Genomic DNA, 26288 nt, shown 5'->3' with positions numbered 1-26288 from the left:
TTCTATCCTTTCCCTTGTCCCAGGTAATATTAAGATCCCCAAGAAGAACAATATGGCCCCAAGAGAACTCCTCTAACAGCTCCACTATCCGCCGTAAGAAGGGATCCTGGCCCGAGTTGGGAGCGTACACCACCGCTATTGTCAGAGGGACCCCTTGACACTTCCCTTTAACTATAATATACCTCCCGTCCTTATCTCTTAGAATTCCCTCGGGTTTAAAGTCTACTGTGTTCCTAATTGCCAGGGCTACCCCCCTGGCTTTGCAGTGACTTGAGGCATGCAAAATTTGATCAAAACCCCGCAGTTTCACCCTGCCCTGATCCCTATGAAGTAGATGTGTCTCCTAATATCCGGTTGCTCCTTTTGTGCAAAGTGGTCCAACTTTTTCCTTTTGATGGGGGTGTTCAACCCCCGAACATTATGCGTTACCCACTTAAGTGAGCCCTTAGCCGTGAGAGTCCGCTTGCAACAGGGGAGGTCGTGTCCCCCTCATAGAGTATCATTTGCTTGTTGCCGCCCCCCCAACCCCCTTGAAAAACGACCCCACCCACCCCCCCTCTCCCCTGAAGGATAAAACCTTCCCGCCCTCTCCTCCCCCCAAGCTCGGGCATCTCCGCCCTTCCGCTTCCAACATGGTTGCGCCCCCCGTGACCCATACTCTAAGACACCTTACGAAAGCCCACCACCCCTCTTATCACATATCGGATCAAGGTTGCATAGCAGGAGCACCGCCTGTACCACCGGGAGTCCCCTCCCTCGACCACGCTCCCCCCCTAGGGCCTCTCCTCCTCCTTCCCCGGACCGTCGTCCAGTTCCAGGGTCGCGTTCCAGTGCGACCGCTCGCGCCCGGTGATCCCACACCCGGGGGAAGATCATCCAACTCGATGCGAAGCAAAGCAGCCCCCTCCTGGGGGGATGTAATTCGTCTCTGGGACCCCTCCCAATCAAAAAGCAGGCCAAAGGGGAATGTCCACCTGTAGCGAATCGATCTCTCATTGAGGACCTTTATCACGGGGCCCATCAGACGCCTCTTCGTGAGGGTGCTGCTTGCCAAGTCCTGGAAGAGAGCAATCTACTGGCCCTCGAACATTATTGGCTCTCGTAACCTTGCCTCCCTGAGAACCGCTTCCTTCTGGGCATATCGGGCAAAAGCTGCTAAGACATCCCTTGGTTTCGCTGTCTGGCCAGTGATTAGTCGCCCGGTTCTATGCACTCGATCCAGCTCCACCGTTTCCGGGCCACCCTCGCCCAGTATGTCGGCGAAGATTCCCTGAATCACCACCTTCAAAGATTTATCTGACACCGATTCAGGCAGCATTTTGACTCGAATGTTGACCCTGCGAGACCTGTTTTCCAGGTCTTCTACTTGAAGTTCAAGATTCCTGGTAGCGACATCCAACCTTTCTATGGCTTCACTGTTTGCCGCGTTCTCTCTGTCCGCCTCTTGGAGGCCTTTCTCCAAGATGTCAGTCCTCTCCCCTAATTGACGCATCTCCTGCTTTAACTCTCCCACAGCTTTGCTCAGGTCTGTGCGTAGCAGTTGAAATTGCTCCTGAAAAGTTTTGGACAGGTTTGCCTGTAGGGAGTGTAGCTCTCCGAAAAACTCCTTCTTGGGCATATTTGCCAAGTCCTCCGTCTGCCCCTGAGCGATGTTTCGGCTTGCCGCTCCTCCCGGGAGTTCCGACCCCTCCTTCAAGTTTTGTGCCGACCACATGGTGCGTAAAGTAGTGGTGCTTTCCCCTGAGGGCTGTGCTTGCCTTCCCCTTCTGCCCTTGGGCCTTGTGGTCATGCCTAGAAGCCTCCTGATGGGCAGCTCAAATCTTCGCCCGGCCCTCTCCCAGGCCCTCGGCCAAGGTCCCACACCGGCTCCGGGGCCCCTCACGCATCCACACTTCAGCCCCCAGTTGCAGGGGGTCCACTTTCCCAATCTTCACTGAGGCGTCACTCCACCTCTACTGTGGGAGGGGTAAGTCATTCCCCCCTGCGCCGGCCAACGGCAGTTTGCAGGCCCTTCTCCCAGGGCGGACGTCCCCAGGTCCTTCCTCCACCCCCAGAGTTGCTGGAGGGTAGTTCCCCGTACTTCGGTGGCTCTAGCTGGGCCCTCTCTTCCTCTTGCTCGGCACTGCAGGGCTCGCCACTACTGGGCTCCTCCCCTGACTTTCACCCGGCGGCCCGTTGCGGCCTCTGCGCTGCGGGCACCTCTCTTCTCTGCCGGCCCTGCTCGGAGTGCCCCCCCCCTCCGCCACCGCCTCTGGGCTCACCTTCTTTGGGGCTCCGCCGGCTGCCGGGAGAGATCTCCCTCGGGTGTCCTCTTCTTCACACTGGTGGCGCCGGAGCGGGGAGAGAGAGGAGTCCCCCAGCAGGCCACAGCGCGTCTCCACGGGCCAGCCCTCGGGCGCACCCCCCTCAGGTGGGGGCCTCCGACGGATCCGCGCCCCGCGGCACCGCTTCCCCCAGGCCCCCGCCGTAATGCGCTGCAGGCCTGTGGGCCGCGGCAGCCGCGGCAGCCGCTCCTCCTCCTTCGCTCGGAAGCCGCGACGCAGCACTCCCTTTCGCTGCAGCCGCTCCGCTTCTCCCCCGCCGCCACTCGTCTCCGACCCCCCGAGGGTCGCAAGGGGCTCAGGCAGTGCCCGCAACGGTTCACTGGAGGGGTGGTGGGCACCTTCCCTGATTTCGGGTCCGAGGAGCGCCGTCGGCACAACTACTCAGTGCCGGCAGCCATCTTGGAATAGCTAGTCGTTTTTTATGGTGCAGCATGCCTGGCAAAATATTCCACTGAATTTTAAGGTGGTGGGGGAGGCTTTGCAGCCTATTAGTGTAGTCCCACATATGTCACTTGGTATTGGCCAGGAAATAACTGAAAGATTCCTTCTGAATGCCTGCAGAAGGAAGTGAGATGCCCCATATGTGTAATCTGTTAGTGTTTCCATTTAAACTGCTATGTTAAACGGCATTTAAATTCTTTACTAAATGTTCTACTTTGCAGGTATTTGTAATGATCAAATATCTAATTTCATTGGCGGTTTGGGCCACCACACTGTTGGCTGGGGCCGCTGCACTATGAGTAACTGTGCTGCGCTTGCCCCCAAGTCCAAAGTTGCCAGTTCTCAACAGCAAATAGGAGTAGTTAGGAGGCAGAATAGGGAACACATCAGAGAGAGGAGGTAGAGAGGATGTGACAAAGATGAAGAGTTGTAGTTGGGATGAGGGGGACATCACGCAAGAGAGGAGGTGGGGAAGAGGTGATAGAGGTGAAGAATAACAGTATAGAGCAGGTGTAGGGGAGAAAATCAGCAAGAGGAAACAAGCAGCAGGGGATGTATAAGAACCGTAGAAAGGAGAGGAAAAGTAGGGAGTCAAAGTGGAGGGGCAGTCAGATGGGGAGAGAAGAGGTGGCTAATGAACAATACAGTGGAGGAGGAAAAGACCAGAGAAAGTCCAAAAATAAGTTGAGGAACAGAGAAGGTTGTTGCAGACTACCAAGGAGGAAAGAAAGGAGGGTAGAGAGGCAGACAGAGGAGGAGGTTAAAGTGAAGGGGGAGGAAAATAATAGTGATGAGGAGGAGGAGGTGGTGACCAATCCGAGTGATGAGCAGAAAGAGGGATGGTCGAGATCCAAGTCCCTGAAGAAACCCCTAGCTTGGGGGCATAATACCCAAAGAGCTCTGCAACAACCTCTCAATGGGTTATCACTTGGTTGAGCGGTCTTCGGGGAGTAGGGGTGAGGCAGCAGATAGTGAGACGTGGTATTCCCACTTATTTTGTTTATCCAACCCATCCTATGTTTTAGGATGCTGCGAGGTCCCAACTCCCCGGTCCCCTTTTTACACAAACACTGGACTCAGGAAGAGAGTGACTGAGAGTAACAACATTAACTTTCACACATCGTACTGTACATGTCACACTTATCGGGTCAGGCAAAGTCAGGCACTTGATTCCAAGTGCATACAACTGATACCAATCAGCTCGTCTCACACGAATAAAAGGCAAAACCCAAAGACACACTCTGAGCAAGGCGGAACATGAGTACGAGCAGAACTTACTGGAGCAAATCAATGGACCAAGGAGCGAGGGCAGTGGGTCGAAAACCCCAAGAGTTTCCTACTGACAGGCCACAAAAGACACATGGAGAAGGCTAGATCCCACAAGTGAAGACTGCATTGTATTTCGAGGACGCCAGCGACCCTCCCGGGACATTCCGTCCTGTGGGACGGGACCAGAGCAATTTTGTAAAAAAGCATCAAATTGAAAATGTGTCGTCCTTCTCTTTTTACGCGGGGTACCGCACACGGCCATAACCCCGCCCTCCTTAGCTCTGCCCCGTGCATCGCCCTTCAGTCCTTTTCTATCGCCAGATCTGAGACCATTTAAGCAATAATAGAGGGTACTTATTAGAGGGGATGGCGGGCAGGTCCATGGAGGAAAGGGGACTATGGACTAGGAGTAAGGTAGTCACTACGGTGAGTAACTTACTCCTATGTCCCGTCCCCTTTCCTCCATACTTTTGGGAGATTACCAAGCACTCCTCACAGGAAATACAGATGGATGGAACCTCCTTACTGAAAAAGGTATTAAGAACAGCCTGACCGAATTGAGCATCGGCTCTGGAGCCCAGGTCTAAGCGGTAATGCTTGCCAAAAGCTGGTGGGAAAGCCTGTGTAGCTGCTTTGGCAACAGTTCGATGTGCTTACAGAACGACCAATAGATAGGAGGCAATGAGGGGAAAGCATAAGCTTTCATGTTGACCCACAAGTTGCAAAGAGAACCAACTCTAGCGTGCCTTATTGCTGGAAAAGTTGGAGATGATATTGCTGTTCATCTCACTCATAACCAATGCCAACTGGTGACTAAATTAATCTGCGGTCACATTGAGGTGACCCAGATGTGTGAAGCCTGGAGCCAAACCATATACTGGATGGCCCAACCCAAATTTGTATGAAAAAATCCACAAGGACAGGAGAGTCTGTGACACCCTGCTTGTTGATGTAAAACCTTGCTCTAAGTGAGGTATTCAAAATGGCCTTCATGGCCCGTGGAGGTTGGGCTGCCATTATCACACACCAGGGGCGAACTGCGTCACAGGAGCAAGTGAAGCAATAGTCTCCCCAGGGAAGTCAAGGGACTTGCACGCAATCCTAGCCTTGAAACAAGGAACTTTGACAGAGCTGATACTGGCAGATCAAGGGTGTTTACTGGATACGTCAAGGGCTTCCCCTGTATTAGCCTCTAGTGGAGGATCTTCGGCAAAGCCGGTATTGAAAGGTCTGTGGTACGAGACCACCTTCTTTCGCCCCCTCAATAGAACTGGTATCACCACGGCCGCATGCACAGAAAGGCTTAGGGATATACCTTACAGCCAGGACTCTTGATGACGGACTCTCAATTCTGTTGGTGACCGATTTAGCCCCAAGAAGGAGAACCTCAGGTTTAACCCTGGTCTTATAGCCACCTCGAGAGGGCCCTCGGGCCAAGACTCGGTAAAGCTATCTCCAGATAGAGAAGCCTCAGGATGAACCCTGGTATCAAAAGCCACAGCATAACTGGGGTCAGCCTTAGCCCCAAATGGGGAACCTTGGAAGACGATCCGGTATTGGGGGACAGCTGCAGGGCCCCTCAGAGGAGTTTCCTGTGCATCTCGCTGAGCCGAGACCAAAAGGAGTACCCGAAACTGAAGTGTTCTGCTCCCACAGAGAACCGTAGACATTTCATATGCGGGGACCAGAGAACCGCAGATATTTCATATGCGGGTTCCAGTCAGAATGTAATTTACACATCCTGGAAGACCACCACACTGAGCCAATCGCCCTTCCAAAGAAAGGACTTAATATTACAGGGCGTGATTAACTTGAATTTCTCTCAGAAAGATCGAAGATAGTGCACAGGCCAGCCTGGTTGAGCACTGTGAAAGGACAGCAGTACTAGCCCCTCCCGAGCTCCATGAGGGGAACAGTTTCCCCCACTCTGAGGTATAGAAGTTTTTGCACCTCTGCCCTGAGGGAGAGCATCCCGATCTGTCGGAAGAGAGGTTTGAAGGGCGGGGTAGGGGGAAAGCGCAAGCGAAAACCGGCCTAAACGATGGACAAACCCCACCAGTCTTGGGTGATGGATTGCCACGCCTCCAGATGAGACGAGATTCGTCCGCCCACCTAAGTGTAGTGTGACTGACAAAAAATATAATTTGGTGATTTTTTCGGCAGGGAGATTACCTGTCCCTCTAGAGGAGGCTGATGGCAGAGAGAAAAACCAACCTCCTTGCCGCTACCGCTTAAGGCGGGACTACCAACAGGAGTTTCAGATCGGCGCACACAGTGTCCCTGAAAACCCCCTGATCCCAGAAAAGGAACGAGTCTGGGACCCTGATCTCTGTGTACAAGGGGCCTTAGCTGAAGCTGTCGCCAGGACCGACACACGGGTCTTTGTTGTCCACACAACGTGGAAAACTGCTCAGACCCAAAAGGAAGGCTCCCAGCACCAGTCGTCATGAAAGATGGTGTAAGGGAAGCATCCAAAATGGCTGCTGTGGACCAAGGAGGTTGGGCCGCCATTTAGTCAACACCTGAAGAGAACTGTGTCATAGGAGAAAATTAGGCAACTGTCCCCTCGGGGGAGTCAGGAGACTTAAGAAACACTTGGGGCCACAATATAACTTTGGAGGCAGCCATGGCGCTATTAGCACCATGGCTGCCTCCAAAATCGTGTCTGTGTCCGAGTTCCCTGAATGGGGAATTACCGGGCCATTCCGAGTTTGGAGGGCCCGCTAATTCCTCCTTCAGGGAACCCGGGCCCAGTCCTTCCCCATTCCCATTCTAGCCACCATAGGGCTCAATGGGAATGGGGAGGGAGCTAACAACGGGCCCGTCAATTACGGGCCTGTTGTTAGCTCCCTGGTTCCCTCGAGGAACCCGCTATGGACGTCTGGAAAAACCAGACGTCCACTTCGGGCCCCGCGAGGGGACCTCGTAATAGTGCGGAGTGGGTTTAACGGCGCACGTGCTGTTAAACCCATTCCACACTTCTCGTAATGAGGCCCTTAGCCTTGAAACAAGGATCCTCGGCCGAGCCGGTGCTGGCAGAACTAGGATGTTTAGTCGACATCCTAGGAACTGACCCAGAAGTAGCCTCCAATGGAGGAACCTCGGCAGAGCCGGTACTGGAAAGCCTGTTGCTGATCACCTTCTTTGCTCACTCGACAGAATCGGTACAACCACAACCCCGAGCGTGGGACGGTTGAGGAATATACCCTACCGACAGGACCATAAGAGGATTCCTCGACTCTGTCTGTACTGTATTTAGAGCAACCCTGGGTTTTAACCCGGGACATATAGCTCCCTCAAGAGGGGTCTCGAGCCGCGGCTCGGTGTGACAAGCACCAGAAACGGAGACCTGTATCAGTGTGGAAAACTCCAGAAATGGAGACCTCAGGGCGAACCCCAGTATCCAGAGCCACAGACAAACTGAGCTGAACCTTAGCACCCAAATGGTGAACCTCAGAACCACGTCCGGTTTTGGCAGGTCCCCTGAGGGACCCTCAGAGAACACTGGTACACCTATTAGGCCTGTGAGGCACCTCAGGGAATCTCTGGTGCAGAGCTACACAAACCCCTCCCGGTAACATAGCTACAAGAAAGGCCCTTAAAGTACTCCCTTAAGGGGTCAGAGTGCATAAGTCTTTGAAACTTCCCGAAAAAGGCATCCTCTGACAAAGAGGCTGCCAGGAAGCCAGACCGAATGTGGAAGTGGCAGCCGAGCACGCCAGTCATAGGAAGGGCGGAACGGATTCACACTGTTGCGTGGAAAAGGTTATACACCTAAAAGAAGATTCCAAGCACCCCCCATCGATAGCGTGGGTGTGAGGGAAGAATCCAAAATGGCCACCGTAGACCATGCGGGAAGGCCCGCCATTTTGTGAGCATCTGAGGAGAACTGCGTCGTATGTGTAGATGAGGTAGATGACTCCACAGATTGGTCAGGGGACTTGACTGAACATTTTAGCCTTGACACAAGGATCCTCGGCAGAGGCGGTACTATGGGACCTTGGATGTTTACTGGACATCCTGTCCCTTGAATTAGCCTCCAAAAGAGGAACCTCGGCAATGCCAGTAACAGAGGAGTTACGGTCGACAACCTCTCCCTGTGCCCCTTCAACAGAACCGGTGACTCAGCGAGCGCAGTACAGTTGAGGAATCCACCTCACAGAAGAGACCTTAACAGGCCTCTCAGTTCTGTTGTTCTGTTGACACACCTTAGCCTCGTTAAGAGGAACCTCGGAACAGAGTCCGGTCTTAATAGCTCCCCGAGAGGGACCTCAAACTGTGGTTCAGTACAGAAAGCCTCAACAGAAGCCTCAGGGCGCACCCCGGTGTCTGTGTGGGAAGCTCCTGACTAGGAGACCTCAGAGCGAATTCCTGTAGCCAACGCTTAAGCACGACTATGCTGGCTATTAGCACCTGATCGGTGAACCTCGGATCATGATCTGGTATAGGCAGGCCCCTCGCGGAAACCCTCTGAGAAAACCACTGGTACGACTATTAGGCCTGCGAGGCACCTCACGGAAAACCCTGGTAGCAGACTTTTTGAAGCCCCTCCCAGACCTGGAGGACCCCGGGAAGGAGTCCCCTGGCCAGGGTGCCTGAAAAGTAAGGAACTTACCGGGCGTCTCTTCTTTGCGTCGATGAAGAGTTGAAAATGCAATGGAGGAACCTTCTGGAAGATCTCCTCCCACCTATGAAGACGACGCTGAAGTGCCCGGACCGAAAAGGGAGTCGCAGAAGAAACACAAGTCCCAACGTTGATCCGGTCCCAGACACTCCAAGCAGAGAGAATGAGGATCCTCCTAGCAAAGCGACGTTCACAAGAGGAACAAGTCGCAAATCCCAAACGATCCGGCATAGACGGAGGACTATACGACCGCAGAACTGGAGCAGGAGAGAAGGACAACAGGAAGAAAAAGGTCTTCCCAGTGATGCTAGTGCGTCCATCCCTGACCGTGCAGAGAAAAGGACTGGAGGGTGATGCGCAGAGCATAGCTAAGGCTGGCAGGGTTATGGCCGGGTGCGCTACCACGCGTAAAAAGAGAAGAAGGACACATTTTCAATTAGTTGCTTTTTTACAAAAAGCACTCTGGTCCCGTCCCACAGAACGGAATGTCCAAAACGTATGGAGGAAAGGGGACGGGACGTAGGAGTATGAGACGTGAGGAAAGGCAGACCTGTGAATGAACTTTGAAGTAAAAGACAGCTTTGAAATCAGTGACACTAAGTAACGGAGTGGTCATGCTAAAGGAAGTAGCGTACTCGAAAGTCTATGTGGAAAAGTAAATTGTTTGAAGCGATAAAGCCAATGAACATCAAATGTGAAATGAAGAAGTTTAACTCCTAGAGAAGGGGAGAGTGAAAGTTGAACTGTAAACTTTGAGTTGTAGTGGTCTTGCAGTAGTCTGAAAAGTAAGCCACGCACATTTCAAAGTCTTCGACATCCGAAGGTGGTCTGAGCCGGTCAGAGGGAGACCCATAGTAAAATAAGCTTGTTGAAGGGAGAGCCCCCTTGCAAGTTTGTGTTGAACTTTATCGTGAGAGGTCTGAGCCCAAAAGAGGGGCACCTTTTTGGTTGAAACCTTATTTTGGAAGTCGAGGAAAGAGACTTAAACGTGGAAGGGCAGACAGGCCTCGATCCACGTTCAGGAACTATTTATTGTATTGAAAGTCTAGCCAGAGTGCGTCATCCTGCCTACAGGGACAGCCTTACTCCGTGAGGTCTAACGTGGGGAGGAAAGCTGGTTCAACCATACTTATTCATTTGAACACTGATTTTTCCTTTTGCATACATTTCTTGTTTTACACTTTTTTGTACAAGAGATAGGGCAGGCATTAGGTTTGTGTTAGTATAGGCCATTCTGATTTGACAGACTCCACTAGGACTGCATTATTTATTATTTGATGGTCGGGAATACTCCCATCTTAGTTATAGGGCAGAATAGGATTTTCTTCATCTCCAACAATTTCAATAAAGATTCTACAAATTGTACCCATTGTGTCAGTGTCATACTTGTGATACCATGCCTCCCCTACAGTCTAGCATGCAGAATTGTAAACAAGATGAGTTGGAAGGTGCTGGGCCAGGGTATGAAAATCCCTGTAGTGAAGGCCTTCTGATTAATACATAAGTGTAGTATGAGGCCTTCTTTGAGGACAGGAAACCACTAAATGCATCTCTTCTCAATCAAACTCAAAGACATCCAGGAACAAGTCAGAAAATGTAGCACTACCAATTACCCTGTTCCTAAATGAGTGGTGCCGAGCCTGAATACTAGCAACATAGCAGACTGTGTCTGTGAATTGTGACATTTCTCTTTCATGTATACATAGTGTGAGCTGAAGGGGCGGGGGGAAGCATTCCAATGATTATGGCCTGATTGTGATTTACCCTATAATCAGCCACATAATTTTAAGGAATCTAGTTACTCTTAGCATCTTCAACCATAGGAACAGGTGTATACTTCCATGTTAGAAACAGGGGAGGGATTTGAAGTGCAGGGTTTCAACTGTTCTGTTTAATGACCTGGGGTACTGGCCAGAAATATGTCAATATCTTACACAAACTCATAATTTCATAAGAGACTTGGTACAAGATTGATCAAACCAAGGGCCTGGGGGTATGAAAAGTTGTACCCTTTCCCCACTATTTACTGCAGAAGAATTCCTCTGGACAATGTTGTATGAGTGCAAATTATGATACATAAGCTTGTTAGTCTCTATAAGCACACTCCATGTGTACCCTCAGAGGTACATTAAATTTCTCCTTCTCACTTCTGGGGTAATTTATAGATAAGCCTTTCTGTTGTCAAGTGTTTCATCATAAGTTAGGTTTGAACAGTACCTCTGTTTAGCATTTGCCTTTATTTCATTAATTGGCAGATTCCCTGGCAGGCTTCGGGTGTATGAATGTTGGGAATACTGAATGACCGTAGGCAGGCTGTAGGGCTGTCCCCCAGTAGGGACTTTATTGCACTTCTTTCTCTTCTGAAAAAAAATAGAACAAAGAAACAATCAAACCCAAGTCTAACACTGCAACACATTGTAAACCAAAACGTTCTTATTTTCTGTTGATAGTTTCAAAAATATCCTTGTACATGAGATGCCCTGGGACCTGTCATTTCTATCTGCCGGGCCCCCACAACACTGTAGTATGTTATGTATTCAATGTATAAGGTTAGGTATTCAATGTATACGTTCTATGTATTCCAAGCTCTGGCAAAAAGATGGTATGGAATGGTGATACCTTCTGACTCTGGATTGTGATGAGGAACCAGGATCCCTGGAGAAGTGGTTGTGTCAGTTGGTGGATCAGGCTGATCAGAGAAGGATGTGCAGGGAAGTTCTACTGAATAAACCTACAACCTGTTCTCTATGAGTCCCTGGTCTTCATTGCAAATGTCACTGATGACATCTGGTCCATACGGTGTCCTGTCATAGTTTCGAAAAAATAGTTTCGAATGTCAAAACTTTTGAATACAAAGTTTCGATATTTTATTTTTTCAAAAGCATTTATTTTTTATTGTTAAAGGGTTTAGTTTTGTTTCGTATAGTAAAATAAATGTTTAAAAAAAAAAACAGGGGTTTGGGGGGGATCCCCCCATAAAGAAAATGCATTTGAAATGTTTTTATTTCGATGCTTTGTTGTCAAAAGTTTTGTCTTTCGAAACTTTGTTGAAACAGTCACTATGAACCGGTCCATACCACTGTCAGTGCAACTGCACCTGCACACCTGGTGGGAGGAGAAAGACCTGAAAGGTCACACTATGCCCCACATTTCCAGCCCAAGCTTGCCCCTCTACATCACCTATCCATGGCATGCGCTGCACTCTTAACACAGACACCGTATATGTGAGGAGGCCTGGCCGTTACATTTGCCAGGTACTCAAAAGATCATTCAGTGGCCACTGTAGGGTTGGCATGGTATCACAAGTATGTCACTGACACAATGGCTACAATTTGGAAAATCTTTATTGAAGTTTCAGGGTTTGGAAAAACTCCTAATTTGCTCTATAACTAAAATGGGAGTAGTCTCGAACATCAAATGATAAACAAAACAGTCCTAATAGAGCCTGTCAAATCAAAATGGCCTATGCTAACAAAAACATAATGCCGGCCCTATCTCTTGTGCAAAAAGTGTATAAAGGCGAAATGTCTGCAAAGGAAAAATCTGTTTTCAAGTTAATAAAGGTAGCCAAATCAGCTCCATGTTGAACCCCATGTTCTACAGTGCCCGGGAAGGAGCCAGCCGTCCTCCCACCCCCAGGCCTCAGTTAAGTGCCCCTTTTGTTTTTTACCGAGAACAAGTGAACGAGGGGGATGGGTGGAGTTGGAGTGTTGTGTGCATGAATTCCGCGGATAAGGAACGTTTCTCCTGGCAAATGAAGCGTTCCATGAATACCCAGCTAAAGGCGTATGAATGCTATTGGAGGAGTTGTGCTAGAGGACATGGGTCATGAGGTACGCAATGGTGTCCAGTCATTATCTCGAAAACAAAATGTCGAATTACAATAATGTCGAAGCAATAATGTCGAAAACAAAAATGTCGAATTTTTTTTAATTTCCATGTTTTTTTGGGGTTCCAGTGGTAAAAAAGGGGTAAAACATAAAAAAAAAGAATTAAAAAAGGGGGGTTGGGGGGGAACCCCCCCATTTCGAATAAAAATCAAAAAAAAAAAAGAAATTCGACATTTTTGTTTTCAACTTTATTTTTCGACATTATGACTTTCGACATATTTGTATTCGAGATTATGACTATAAACCGTACGCAATGTGTGTGCTGCTTGCTAAGGCATGCATACCGGGATCAGCCAGGCAGTGTGCTCTGTTGCACTGGAAATGACTGCCCTGCAAACGCAATTACGAGGTCATGTCTTCATGTTGTTCAGCAAGCACCCATGTGCTAAAGGTTACGCTCATGTGTCTTGTACCTGTGTTGCGTTATTGTTTGTCCAGGTTTCCCTGGGTGCTATGTGCTTCTGTTAGTCGCTTACAAGCTAAGATATGATTTACTGAATGTATGCATTTCCATGAGAGTATAGTCCTAATCAAGAAGGACTGTGCACTGTTGAGTAGGAGACTGCGGCTAGAAATTCAGGGAAGCAGGAGGCTACTGTGTTTTTCTCATGATTAATGTTGTATGTATCTTTCCTTACTCCCCACTACCCATCTATTACACAGACCCTCAACCTCTAACCGGTTACCCTAGCACACCCGTCCCTATCCACAACTTCTCCCTAATCCTATTCCCCCCCATATTGGCTGCCTCAAGGTTACCTGTTAACTAGAATCAGGAGCCTGTGCCAACCAAGGTGGGAGGGGTCAACTATATTTGGCTTTCATGGTCAGGAAGGAGTTGTGAGATACTCCAGGGGTGTGACAAAGGGTTTGGGAAGAAAACTGGGAGAACCAAGGGTTTGTTGAGATGGAATGCAGAAGGAACCTTTGGCATAAAGGTGGGGTGGGTCCACAGTACCACCCTTGTAGCATGGAACGACAAGCATGGGTGCTTGCAGGAAAGGGCCTGAATCTCTCCAACCCGTCTGGCAGAGTTGACGGCTACCAGGAAAGCTGTCTTCCATGAGATATACTTCAGATGAGCTTGATGCAATGGTTTGAATGGAGGCCCCATGAGCTTAGTTCAAATGACGTTGAGCTCCCATGCCGCAGCAGGCGCCTTCACCAGCGGAAAAGAACTGAAGAGTCCTTCAGCCTGTGAGACCACAGTGAGGGCCTGTCCAGAGACCATGTGTACCAGAACATGGCTACCAAATGCACCTTGAAAAAGGCGAGGGCCAATCCAGCCTTGGCCAATGACAGCAGGTACAGCAGGAGCTGTGGTACCGTGAGGTGTAGAAGTTCAACCCCTTGCATTCTGCACCACACTGTGAGATGCTTCCACTTGTGGCTGTAACACAAAAGCATAGATGATGCTCTGCCCTGACCAGTACCTTCCTACATTCCAGGGGGATATCATGATGGCCAAACTCTAGGGCTGCAGGAGCCAAGCCTTGAGGTTCTTTGACGCTGGGTCGTGGTGCAGGATTGTTAGGAGGTGAGGAAGAGCAGGCATCTGGATGGCCGGGGCCACCGACAGGTGGGTTAGGTCCAGGCACCAGATCTGGCAACGTAAAGCCGGAGCGATGAGAAGGTATCTCCCAGGCTGGGGAAACCTGCTGGCGAATGCCTGGCATTTCGAGTTCGCCGTCGTCGCGAAAAGGTCGATCTGGGGTCGGCCCCACATGCTGAAGAGATGTGACGTCTGTGTCTGCTGGAGTTCCCACTCGTAGCAGGATCGCAGCTCGCTGCTGAGGGAATCCACAATGGTGTTCTTGATACCCGCAGGGGGGAACAGGACGAGAAACATGTCCTGAAGAATGGCCCAGTGCCACAGGGCCTGCGCCTCCAGGGAAAGATTGGGGGAGCAGGTCTGGCCCTGCTTCCGGATGTAAAACATAGTGGCTGTGTTGTCTGTGACGATCCTCACCACCAATCCTCGCAGGAGAGGCAGGAAAGACTTCAGGGCCCAAAACACGGCCTGCTCCAATACACTGGCTTCCGGAAGAACAGGGTCTGCAAATCATAGGCCGCTGACGTGGGATTGTCCAGTGTGAGCCCCCCACCGGTTCAGATAAGCATCCGTGGTGACTGTAGCCTGGAACGGGGGAATCTGAAACGGGGCTCCCTGAGTGAGGTGAGTGCGCACTTCCCACCACTGTATGGCTTGTCTGAATTCTTGGTTGAGGGCAATCTTGTCTGTCCACTTGCCCGTGATCTGTAGCCATATGGCGTCCATAAACTCTTGCAGGTGTCTCATCTCTGCAAGTGTCTCATCTGTAGCCTGCAGAACGGGACAAGGTGAATGCAGGATGACCTCATGCCCAGCAACCATTTGATGGCCCGAACCGTTGTGGGTGGAGTCGCGGACAAATGGTGCACCTTTGCCAAAATGGCTGTCACTCTTGCCGAGGGATACGCCGAAGATGCAGGACTGTTGGCACCACTTAGGACTTCGGATAGTTGGAGAATCTGAGCTCCGTCAGCAGGCATATGGTCTCTTCAATGTGCTGTGCCACTAGAGCCTGAGAGCAGGATCAGAGGAGCAAGTCGTCCAGGTGTAAGGGTAGACGTATATGTCCTTGAGGCTTAGGTGTGCTGCCACCAGGACCAAGCATTTTGTGAACACCAATTTCAGGCCAAAGGGAAGAGCCTTGAACTGATAGTGACGACCCAGAACCACAAAGTGTAGGAACTTCCAATGCTTGGGGTGTATAGGGATGTGAAAGTAGACATCCTCCAGGCCCAACGTGGCCAGTAAGTCTCCTTCCTCCAGTTGGCCGAGCACATTCTGCAACGTGACCATCCTGAATTTCTGGGACGGGCAAGTATTTGTTGAGGCGTAATAAGTCCAGGATTGGGTGCCAACCCCCACAACTTATTTCAAACCAGAAAATATCTGGAGTATACTCTGTATCCCCTGAGGCGCAGCAGGACAGCTTCTAATGCCCCTTTTATTCAACATGGCCTGGACCTCCTGCAGCAGTGTGTAGTTCTTCTTTGCCACAGGAGGAAGGCGAGGGCGACTGCGCTCGAATTCCAGGGTATGCCCTTGATGAAGTATGTCCAGCACCCACTTGTAAGTGGTGATGTGTTCCCACCAGTTTAAGTGCGACAGTCGGCCTCCTACTGGGGTGCGAAAGTGGCGGCCTGCTTGAGCATCTGCGTTCTGGCCTGCGGGCGAGGACAGCACTGTGTCCCTTCGCCGAAGGCCTGCGACTGGCCCCTCTAAGACTCCTGAGTGGTGGAACAGGAGGGCAGACGTTATGAGGCAGATGCGCAGCCTTTAGAGGACCTGTTGAATTTCCCTCTAGAGGATCGAAAGGAAGAAGACCTCTGCTTCTGTAAGGTCCATAGCGACCAAGCAGTCTCCGTGTCCATATTCATGGCTTGTACAGTTTCGTCTACAACCTTGCCGAACAGGTTATCCCTGTCGAAGGGCATATCCACCACCTTGGATTGGACATCGGGTCTGAAAATAGTGGCCTTCAGCCAACCCTGGCATCAGAGTGCCACACTGTTACCCATCTTGCGAAAGCCGAAGACTGTGACTTCCAAAGCCACCGTGATCAGAGGCCACCTTGCCCTCCTAAAACAGAGCCAGGGCCTTGGTTTTCTTGTCCTCAGGCAAGAAGTCCAGTATCGGGCCCATCTTAAGCCATAGTTCCCTATCACAACGGGCCAGGATGGCCAAGGCATTGGCAGCCTTCCCTGTTGAAGCAGCGGTATAGATGATGCGCTTGCCCATTGCGTCTAGCTTCTTCCCCTCCTGATCAGGGAGTAGCATGGATGAGGAGGATGGGTTTTCTGACACCTTCCTAGCAGCGGCCGATACCACAGTCTGGAGACAGCTGTGATATGAAGCATCTAGGAGCAGAGTCAGGCACTCTATACTTTTTCTCAAGCCTGTCCCTTTTTGCTGGTGCCGAACTTGGGGTCTTCATGAGAGCCAGGCCTTCATCCCAAATGTCATCCGGCAAAGGGTTGGATATCAGTTTTCCTGGACAATTCACGTCTTTGAAAAAGAAACCCCTCCTTCTTTTCTTTTGGGCACCAGGTCAAAGAGGACGGATGCCCTTGTGATCATGGAGTGGAAGGACCCCACCTCATCCGGCGGCGACGCCCTGGCAGGCTCTTCGGCACCCATCCGTTCTCTATCTGGCAGCACTAAGTCATCAAACTCATCGGTCTGTGTAGTGGCTGTATCTGTGCCCGTACCAGTGTCGGTCTGAGCTGGGTCCACTACCAGTACAGCTGGGGTGGGGTAGGAGGCGGTGTTGGCCTTGTCTGTGTAGGAAGATACTTGGTTCTGTGGGGCGAGCCTATGCTTTGGTCTTGGTATGCAGTGCCTGAACGGGCTCCCAACAAGTACCACTAGAGGAGGTGGCAGCCGTTGCTGTATTTTTTACACCAACGTGTGAAGTGTTGTTATAATGTCCAATAACATGTTTCTAGTGCCCTGTGGAGGGGCAGTCTGGGTCCGCAATGGTGGAGGGCTGATTCGCCATGGGGGAGCCGATGGCCAGTCCTGTTCTACAGGAGGAATCTCCCCACGCCCCGGGCTGAAGCCCCTGTGATCCAAGCAGCAGCCTTCTTGTAAAACTCCTCATCTGTACTTGTGTAGATTGCCCTTGCAACCTCCCTCTGGCCTGTCATAGGCCTGGGAAGAAAGTCTGCTGGCAGTAACAGTTCCTTTGCCCCTTCCCGTCTCCTTTGGGAAGGTGGGGACGACCGGAACCTTCACAGACTGGGTAGTCGTGGTGGAGGTGGTAGCAGTCGTGGCCGAAGCAGCAGCAGCCATGGGCTGGGAAGGCAGCTTGATCCCCTGGGCATATTTTGTCATTGTCGCCACTGTGGCTGTAGACGGGGCAATAGTCGACTGGGTCATTGACAGGGCCAGCAGTGGGGTCATCAACGGAGCAGCAGAAACTATTGTCGACGGGGCTTTGGTTGTGGACGAAGTCATGGCAGACAACGGTGTCTTAGATGATTTCATAGACAAGTACCTCGGTTTGTGAAATGTTGCTGGTGTTGTGGTAGGCGAATCCTTTGATGCAGCCGTCGATGAGACTGAAGCGCCCTCCTTGTGTTCTTTCTTTGGCTTATCCTTTGAGCCATGTTTCGACGAGAGGGTTGGTCTTTCTGAAGTCACACCACCAACTGACAGGCTCACCATGGACGTTGACAATGAAGGGGAGTGTGCCTGCTCCAAACTGAGACCCGCAGGAGCAGCGACCCACGTCGGGTCAGCAGCGTGGCACTTAGCCTTTCTATGGACACCATGTGAAGGGACATCCTCAGCAGATCTCGGCCTGTTCCCCGAGGGAGAATACTCCAAAGGTGGCCCGGAACTAGAGGAGGCTTATGTGCACCCGGAGGAAGAGCCTGACACCCTGTCTTCTTCTGTCCTGCTTTGTTTTATCTGGAAAACAACAGCAAATCTCGCATCGTCCTCGTTGTGGTCCCGATGCAGACAATATAGGCATTTCGTGTGCCAATCTACAATGTAGATGTTCCTCAAACCACGTCTGGGGCAGAGCTTGAACAAACTCCTCTTGCCTTCTACTGACATGGCGATGTGCGAAGTAGGCCTCAACCAGGCCTTGCCACTGGAGACGAAGATCTGATGTTGTAGCAGCCGATCTTCACCGACAACTGCCAGCAACTGACCAACGGTCAGCAAAAGAGAGAAGTTTGGACACAAATCGAACAATTCATCTGTGAAAAACTAGCAAAAACAGATATTGCTGAGAAGAGCAACTTGAGAGGACTTCCAGGACTGAAGAGTGCAGTAAAATTCTGAAGATGGCCTCCAGGGGTGGGGCTTAGGGAGATGACTGTCTTTGGATCGGTGCAGTATGACTGTGAATCCATGCCAAACCACCATGCTGAAGAAATACAATTCACGTGCAGCATGATTCGAAGTAGATATGAGATCATAAAATAAGTACATTGAAGTTAAATAATGTTTAAAACATACATGAAGAATATTATTGATATAATACCGGTTTGGTGCAGCCAGTAAGATTCGACCAGTCCGGCGCAGGGATATTTTGACCCCAGCATGTTTCGGCACGGCAATACATTATTTTTAATTACAAAAAATAAAGACTTGATGCTGTCTCGAACCCTGGCTTGCAGGGCTGCGAGACCGAAGTGCTAAACGCTAGCCTATCGAGATTTTATTACTTTCAAAGGCACCAGTTACTTATATCAACATAGGTCATGATGGACAAGTTACGCTTATGACCTTGTGCAAATGGTGCATATAAAATCAATATCATCTGCATGGCCTTGCGTCTAACTGTGCAGCCACAAAGCCCTACAAACCGGGGTTCGCAACAGCCTTAATTGTATCTTTATTGTTTTATTGTAATCAAATTTTAATGTTAAAATAAGAAATAGAATTGAGCCTGCCTGGCCGCGCAGAACAGGTTGCGACAAACCGATTCCAGCAGCGAAACATCTGCACCAAATCAGCCTGTGCTGAACAGGCGTGCTGAAATGTCCTGCCCCAGAACATGAAGTCTTCTTGTGATATGCGTATGGCAGCCGCTCCCTCTAGCGGTTATAAGAGGTGAAGCGGGAGGATAGCTTTTAACAAATATACATCTGCCCATTTATTTATTTAATTTTGCATTTATAGCAGCATCTAGGTGCTAGTTACAGTGGATATGGTATTACAACATGTTATCAGGGGTTACAGGTAAGTTACATATGTAGCACAAGGTTAAAAGTCAAGTCAGGTAAGTTGCATAAGAGTCACATAAGTAGCACAAGGCTACAAGGCAAATCAGGTAAGTTACATAAGTAGCTCAAGGCTACAAGACGGGTGAGTTGCATATGAGAAACATGTGAATGCATCATGAAGCATGACACAGATAACAGGTCCAAAGTTCAAAATAAAATGGTTTACTAACTTAAATGCCAGGATGGTTGAAGGACTAACTTGCCCAATGCTAAGGTGGAATTTCCCTTCCTCAACAAAACTAAGGAAAGTCTGAGTCAGAAAGTTTTACTTAAAAGACTGTCTGTGTCCAAATCCTATCCTGCCCTCACAACTAAAGCTAAACAATGTGTAGGGATGTTAACAATAAACGCAATAATGATCATAACAAAGTTCTGAACTTCTTCCAGCTCCTAGCTTCCTTTTCAGCTCCCTTCCCCAAGTACAAGCAAGTTCCACAAAAGTCTCGGGATTACCTTTCCCAAGTTCACAATAGTTCCACAGATCTTTGGCGTTTCCTTCCTTTCCTTCAAAGCAACACAGTCCCAAAGAAAAGGGTCTTGAGGTTCCTGTCCTCAAAACAGCATTACAATTCATGAAGCCTCGGGGTTCCCTTCCCAAAGATTTCAACTTGCCAGCTTCCTTGGCCTCCATCGTTCAATGTTCAACACAACCCAACATCAACTTGACATGCCTTTTTGATCATATGAACAGTTCAATTATATGACTCCTTCTGAGTTTATTTCAACAATGTCTTTGGCTTTCACAATACTTCAATAATGTTTTTACTTTTCACAATTGAGGGTTCCATGTTCTATGTGCAGTTGTTAGACCACAGGGTCCGCCCATTACAGGTCACGCAACCAGGAACACTAGGCTCGTCAGCCCACACAGGTTCCTCTTCATTTGCCCCTGTGTAAAGATGCACACTCACTTAGCTTTTCCTCATTGGCCTCTTGGCTTTATGTGAAGGTTCACACTCACTTGGCCTCTCCTGGTCAGCCTCTTGGCTTTGCGATACGTTGTTATATCTCCTCTGCCAGTCTTTGGCCTTCCTGCACTGTATTCATGCATAAAGTTCACTTTGTGGTGGTTTTATTTCTTCCCACCTCTCTGTCATGCTCTTTCACAAACCTCCCTACTTGCTCTCTTATTTCGTACGTTGCTTTCAAATGGGCAATTTCACATTTATCTTTCATCGGAGCGTAGCTTTGCCCATAAAGTTTTCATTCAGTACGATATTCAATATCAGCGATTTTAATTTGCTGCTTAATTTTCATTCTAGCTGTGGCTTCGGGTTTGTTTCAATCTGCACATGTTATTTAGTTCATTCTGCATTTGCCTCGCTCTCACGCAGCCCCTAGGAGCACCCCGGCTTCGAGTGATGTTCCCCTTAACTCAACGGTCCCCGGCAGTCCTTTCGGGCAGCTGCGTCGTTCCACTTTAGCTCCGCCTGCTGGCTTGCATTGCACCGCGAGCCCCATTTGCACTTCTCAAGCTTCTCTGCTTCTGCCGGCAGCTCTGCTGGCGGCTACTTTGTTTCTTTTCCTTTTCTCGCCGCTCCGGCTGCGTATCTCTGACCACTGAGGTTCCGGCACCCGTGGATACCTTCTGGCCCACCTGGTCCTGGGCTCCACAGTCCTTCGGGACCGTCTGCCGGCGTTGTGGCTCTCCTGCAGGACCCACCACGGGTGCCTCCTTGCAAACAGGATCTCCTGCCGGTCTCTTTGTCGGTCTTCCTCTCCCTTCTTATACACCTGCAACCACTCGGCAGGTTGCAGGTGTGAGTACCGAATTAGCATTGCCTGACTGCAATTAGGGACATGTCTGACCTTTACAGTGCTTTGGAGGCATCGTCCTCGTCTCAGTACTAGACTGGTAACACAAGTTAATGGTGTTCAATACTCCTATTCGCCTCTTCCTCGTCCCAGTACTGTAATAGGTTGAATGAAGAAAATGGAGGGGTACGACGTCCTTACATCGACATCAGTATTTTCTGTTTTTTGGCAAAATGTGTTCATAAAAACACCTGTCGAAAAATCTGTTGTCAATTGAAGGGAGCTGTTTTACGATAGCCCATAAAGCCCATAAAGGCTGGGGGAGGGTTAGGTTGGTTCTCATAAGGGAAAAGGGGGATAGCATGTCTCGCCTGCCTCACCCTTAAACCTTCTCTTCTTCAGCTTCTTCATGGTTTTTCTATGCTGATAACATCCCCTCATCCCCTCATGGTTTCTAGTTCAATGGGACAGGGATATCAATACCCCTTAACTGCGTCTGGGATTGAGGGTTCCTCTTGAAATGGAAATGAGGGGTACCGCGCCTTACCTAAGGAAGTCTCATCCCCAAGGATGCTCTACCGAGGTGATCCTCCCTTGCTTCTCCACCCCCCAGGGTCGGGATCCCTGTCCACTGGAGCAGAGGATCCAAGGAGAGAAGATTTGAGGATGACCTTGGGTTTCTCACAATAAGTAGCACAAGACTACAAGTCCAATCAGGTAAGCTGCATAAGAGTTTCACAAGTAGCACAAGGCTGCAAAACAAATCAGGTAAATTACATAAGTATCACAAGGGTATAAGTCCAATCAGGTAAGTTGTACAAGAATTACGCAAGTAGCGCAAGGCTACAAGTCCAATCAGGTAAGTAACATAAGTAGCACAAAGGTACAAGTCCAATCAGGTAAACTGCATAACAGTTTCATAAGTAGCGCAAGGCTGCAAACCAAATCAGGTTAGTTACATAAGTAGCGCAAGGGTACAAGTCCAATCAGGTAAGTTGCATAAGAATTATGTAAGTAGTGCAAGGCTAAAGTTAAAACCAGTAGGTAGCATAAGAATTACAGGTTACAAGTTAAATCATGCAGGTTGCAGCACTAAACTGCAAGACCAGATTAGGTGGTGAGTGGTATTTGGAGTAAGGGAAATCCTCTGGTACAGTAGAACGAACTAGAGAGCAATACAGTGAATGAACAGCACTTACATGGTGCTATCACGTTGAATGGACTCTATGGCCTTCACGGCCCTAACAGGGCCTCAACAGGGAAGGACGTAGCCCTTAGTGAGGGTCCTTTGTGGGAGGCTGGCTTCGCCTACCGGCTTTCTGCATGGAAACAGAAATAGAATCTTGCGGGCCACTATGTAGCAAGGCGAGGTGAGATATTCAAAGCCCCTGTCTCAGTCAATACTTTTAAAAATGTGGCAGCCATGTTCAGATGGAGTATCTGCTATGTTGTACAAATAACAGGCAAGCGAGGCGATGCATGCCTAACCTGCATCTGTGGCTTGGACTTCAATACAACATGTCGGTCCTGATCGGTCATGCACACGAGATGTGCCGCAGATGGTGAACGAGCCAACAAGGCCCGGACAGGGAAGGACACAGCTCTTAGAAAGGATCCTTTAAGACAGTCTGCATTACCAACACCACTCAAATGTCCAAGAAGCCATTGTAACTTTCGTATGATGATCAGACAGCACAAATGCCAGAACATGAACAGGCCCTATGCCCACAGGACTTCTGATATATGGCAAACACAGGTAGATCAGCTACTTAATAGAATTAGGCCTACACAACCATACCTATGTGGTCACATGACACCCATTTCAAATACACAGATAGAAAATATCCAGCAGTTATACAAAGTAACCTATTACATTTCAGCGTGCAGGAGTGTAATGCAGTGATCTAAAAGTCTGTAGAAAATCTAGGAAATAAACTAAAATTATATTTGTTGATAGAGAACTACATAGACCCAAGGGGAGGCCAGGAAAAATGTCAGAACTAAAATGAGTGTATTCCAAAGTCACTTTAGTAGATTTTAAAAGTTTCTCATAGGAATTAAAGGGGCAAATTCAAAATGTAGTACTGCGGTTTTGGGGGGAAAGGCAAGTGAGTGTCTGTTTTACCTCACAGGTAAGGACAAAAGTGCAGGTAACCTCAAAAGACACCTGCAAAGACCCCCTTAAGAACCTCCAGTTCCATATTCGAGAGCCAGAAGACCCAGGAAGGAAGAAAGCAGAGCAAGATTCGGTCCAATAGATTGCAATGGTAACCCACGGTAAAGAGGCATACAACACTCAACCAATCCAGGATCCAGGGGACACCAGATGGAACATTCGACTAATAACCCAAAAGTGCAGGGACCATGGTGCTAGCTTTGTCATTTTGCCGTTCTTGAGCCAAGTCTCCAAAGTGGTATAAAAAGCTTATTTCAAAGGCCGAGATTCAGGATCAGGTACCTAGGAACTTGGTACCTAGGAACTTGCATTTCAGACAAGCGACGACCCAAAAGTAGAAGAATACGGATTCCCAGGAGGACCAATCAGCCAGGAGCAGAAGCAACGACGAGGAAGGCTCTTGGAAGAGGAAGGAACCATAGGACAGCATATCAAAAGGGGTTTCAGTGGTAGGAGGACTTTTTCAGTGTCCCTCAGACCACAAAAATAAGGCAAAAGATGCACGAAAACCAGAAGGAAAAAGCAAAAGGTTCTGTGATGAAGTCCCCTGTCTGGTGATCATGGCAGGGGACTGTTACAGGGCATCTGGTCTTTACCCTGGTCCTTTAAGGACTACCTAGAAAGTAGGGTCTCCCCCCATCAACCACAAGGATAATTCCAACCCACTCCTTTGCCATAGTAGAACAAATGGAACAAGCAGACAGTTCCTTTAAGGGAATCAGGACCAGAGGACCTGTGGTGCTGTTAGTACCTGTGCACTTGGCTATCCTTGCACTGCTGCAGAAATCGCTCTTAAATCTGCAAAGAGAGGGCAAAGAGCTAAGCCGAGGAATCCAGGAAGCAGTAGTTTACTGGCCCCTGCCTCCAACTCAATATTGGAAATCACCATCAGGGGAGGGATCTACTAGCCAAAGCCTATACCTGCACCTTAAACAGAGAAGGAACTAGCAACTCCAAGACAAAAGAAGTAAAACAATGGATGTTGATTCTGGCCCCGAAAACTACAGCTCACAAGCCTCCTATACGAACTCTGCACACCTGACTGTCCTTACCTGAAAGAGGCTGAAAGGTGGGGCCAAGCACCTAAATAAATCAAGACTCCCAGTTAGTGTGTGAGAACAGAAGCAGGAAGGAGAAAGCTGGAGGAAGGCGTGCAGAGGGAGCTGGAAGGAGTTTGGAGAAGGACACAAAAGAAGAGGGACTGAAAGGCCAGAGGAGGGGACCGCCCCGATGGAGATTGGTGAGGGGTATGTAATATATGTGGTCTTGTATAGTGCCCTCTGTCGCTATTAGTATCCTCAGAGCCCATGGCTCTATAAGAAAAGGGAAAGGATCATTAGTAGCATATTGGGAGAGGCAGATGAAAAACATGTGACGTTGATGGGTACAGGCCAGAAGTACCTGGGTCCTCTGTGCCAGTCTGCTTTCTTTGGCTATGGCAAAAAAACTTGGAAGTATATGGATATGATCTGATAAACTACAGTGCTTTGGGTCCGGTTAGCTGCTGATGTGTGAGAGTGTGATAGGGCTAAAGGGGAGAGCTGTGTATTGGCTGGGTTGATGTGCTAATGGCTAGACCTGTGACAGCTGCCTGTCTGTATGTCTGTCTGTCTCTCTCTCTCTCTCTCACTCCCTCCATCCGTCCCGCTTTCTCGGTCTGTCTGTCTCAAAAAAATACATTGTATCCCACATACAAAAGAATATGCATTTGCAAAAGGCAGATGAGGGACGGGGCAATCTGGAAACTCTGATCATTATCATAGGCTGCATGCGAAGGGTTATGGTAGGCAAGACATTTTGGTTCAGAGAAAGGGCTGCTCGAAATTTGAAGTCCACAGTCAGCCTTTTCACCTTGCTTGATATGTTGGTTGGAGACCCTCAAGCCTCAATCTAACATGTTCAGGTACAGAACTCAGTATCCTGCTGTGAGTTTTGTGTGTCAGCAGTAGGGGAAGGAAACCTTTACTCTCATATTTAGGATTTTGTACATTTTCTGAAGAAAGTTTCATTGGTGACCTTGTTCCCTCCAGCACACTGCATGCCTTCCCTCACCCTGCCTGTACAACTGAAGAAAGCGCCCAGCAACCTCCAATCTTTCCCTCCCTGCTCCCCTTTGCCTTGCTGCACATTATTTATAGCAGCATCCTGTTGCTTCCATGAGGCTGCTATCAACCCCCCATTGACATTGCAAACCTGAGATCCTTAAATACATACATACATACATACACACACACACACAATTTAGTTGGCCGGTTGATGTGGGATACGATTCGTTTTGTCTCACTGCAATTAACTATATTCATGAATGTAAAAAGAGTTGAAAAGTGACGTACATAGGTTGTATTGAAGATACAGTCACTGAAACATACAGTAGTTTACTTACATAGAAAATGGCCCTTGTGTGGCTCATAACACACTCAATGATTCCCTGCAGGATTACTGTTGTAATCTTTTAACAGATGGCACAAAAAAAGGCATAACGTTAAAGCTTTTATTTAATGCAGCTCTTGTCATGTGGCATGTGTCACAAAGATTGTCCTGGACAATGGCCACAGGGTAGTTTGCTATCTTTCGTCAGCTTTCCTGGCTACTCTGATTTATGTCCCAGCATGTCATTTCTATTAGTCTCATGATCATCCGTGAACGTGGATTTCAAATCTCAGAATGATGTCTTGTCGCACTCCGTTTCTACCTCAGATAGGCCTGGGGACGGGCATTTCAAAAGCCAGCCAGCAATCTTCACAGACTTAGGGGCTCATAAGTTTCCCCGGCCTGGGAAAAATGACAGAATTTGTTTTTTCCTGATAAGGGAAACACAAGTTTGCCAGTAAGGGAGGTGGTCTACCTGCAGGCCTGACCTGCTGGGATTTCAGGCCCCTACTGGTAAATATATGCTGGAAGCACCAGTAGTGGTAATTCCAGCAATACCATCACACGAAGTCCTTTTGGACTCCATGGAATGGGAATTTACCGGCGTCTTTGCCTCCCATAATATCCCAGTAATACTGGGTTATTGGGTG

At 49.1% G+C, this 26288-nt stretch overlaps 1 protein-coding gene across 1 annotated transcript in view; it reads right to left on the bottom strand.

Moving 5' to 3' along the window:
* The window catches only part of C8H9orf43 (chromosome 8 C9orf43 homolog), a 906643-nt gene that overhangs the window by 279224 nt on the left and 601131 nt on the right, over positions 1-26288 (bottom strand). Inside the window, exon 7 of the mRNA XM_069612161.1 lies at positions 10876-11018. Within this exon, the coding sequence (XP_069468262.1) occupies positions 10876-11018 (143 nt within the window). The remainder of the gene's footprint in view (positions 1-10875; positions 11019-26288) is intronic.

This window comes from Ambystoma mexicanum, chromosome 8, assembly GCF_040938575.1.
Source record: "Ambystoma mexicanum isolate Mex_15411 chromosome 8, UKY_AmexF1_1, whole genome shotgun sequence".
Classification (NCBI taxonomy): Eukaryota; Metazoa; Chordata; class Amphibia; order Caudata; family Ambystomatidae; genus Ambystoma; species Ambystoma mexicanum.
Note: the sequence above shows the minus strand (reverse complement) of the source record. Positions and strands in the feature narration are given on the sequence as shown.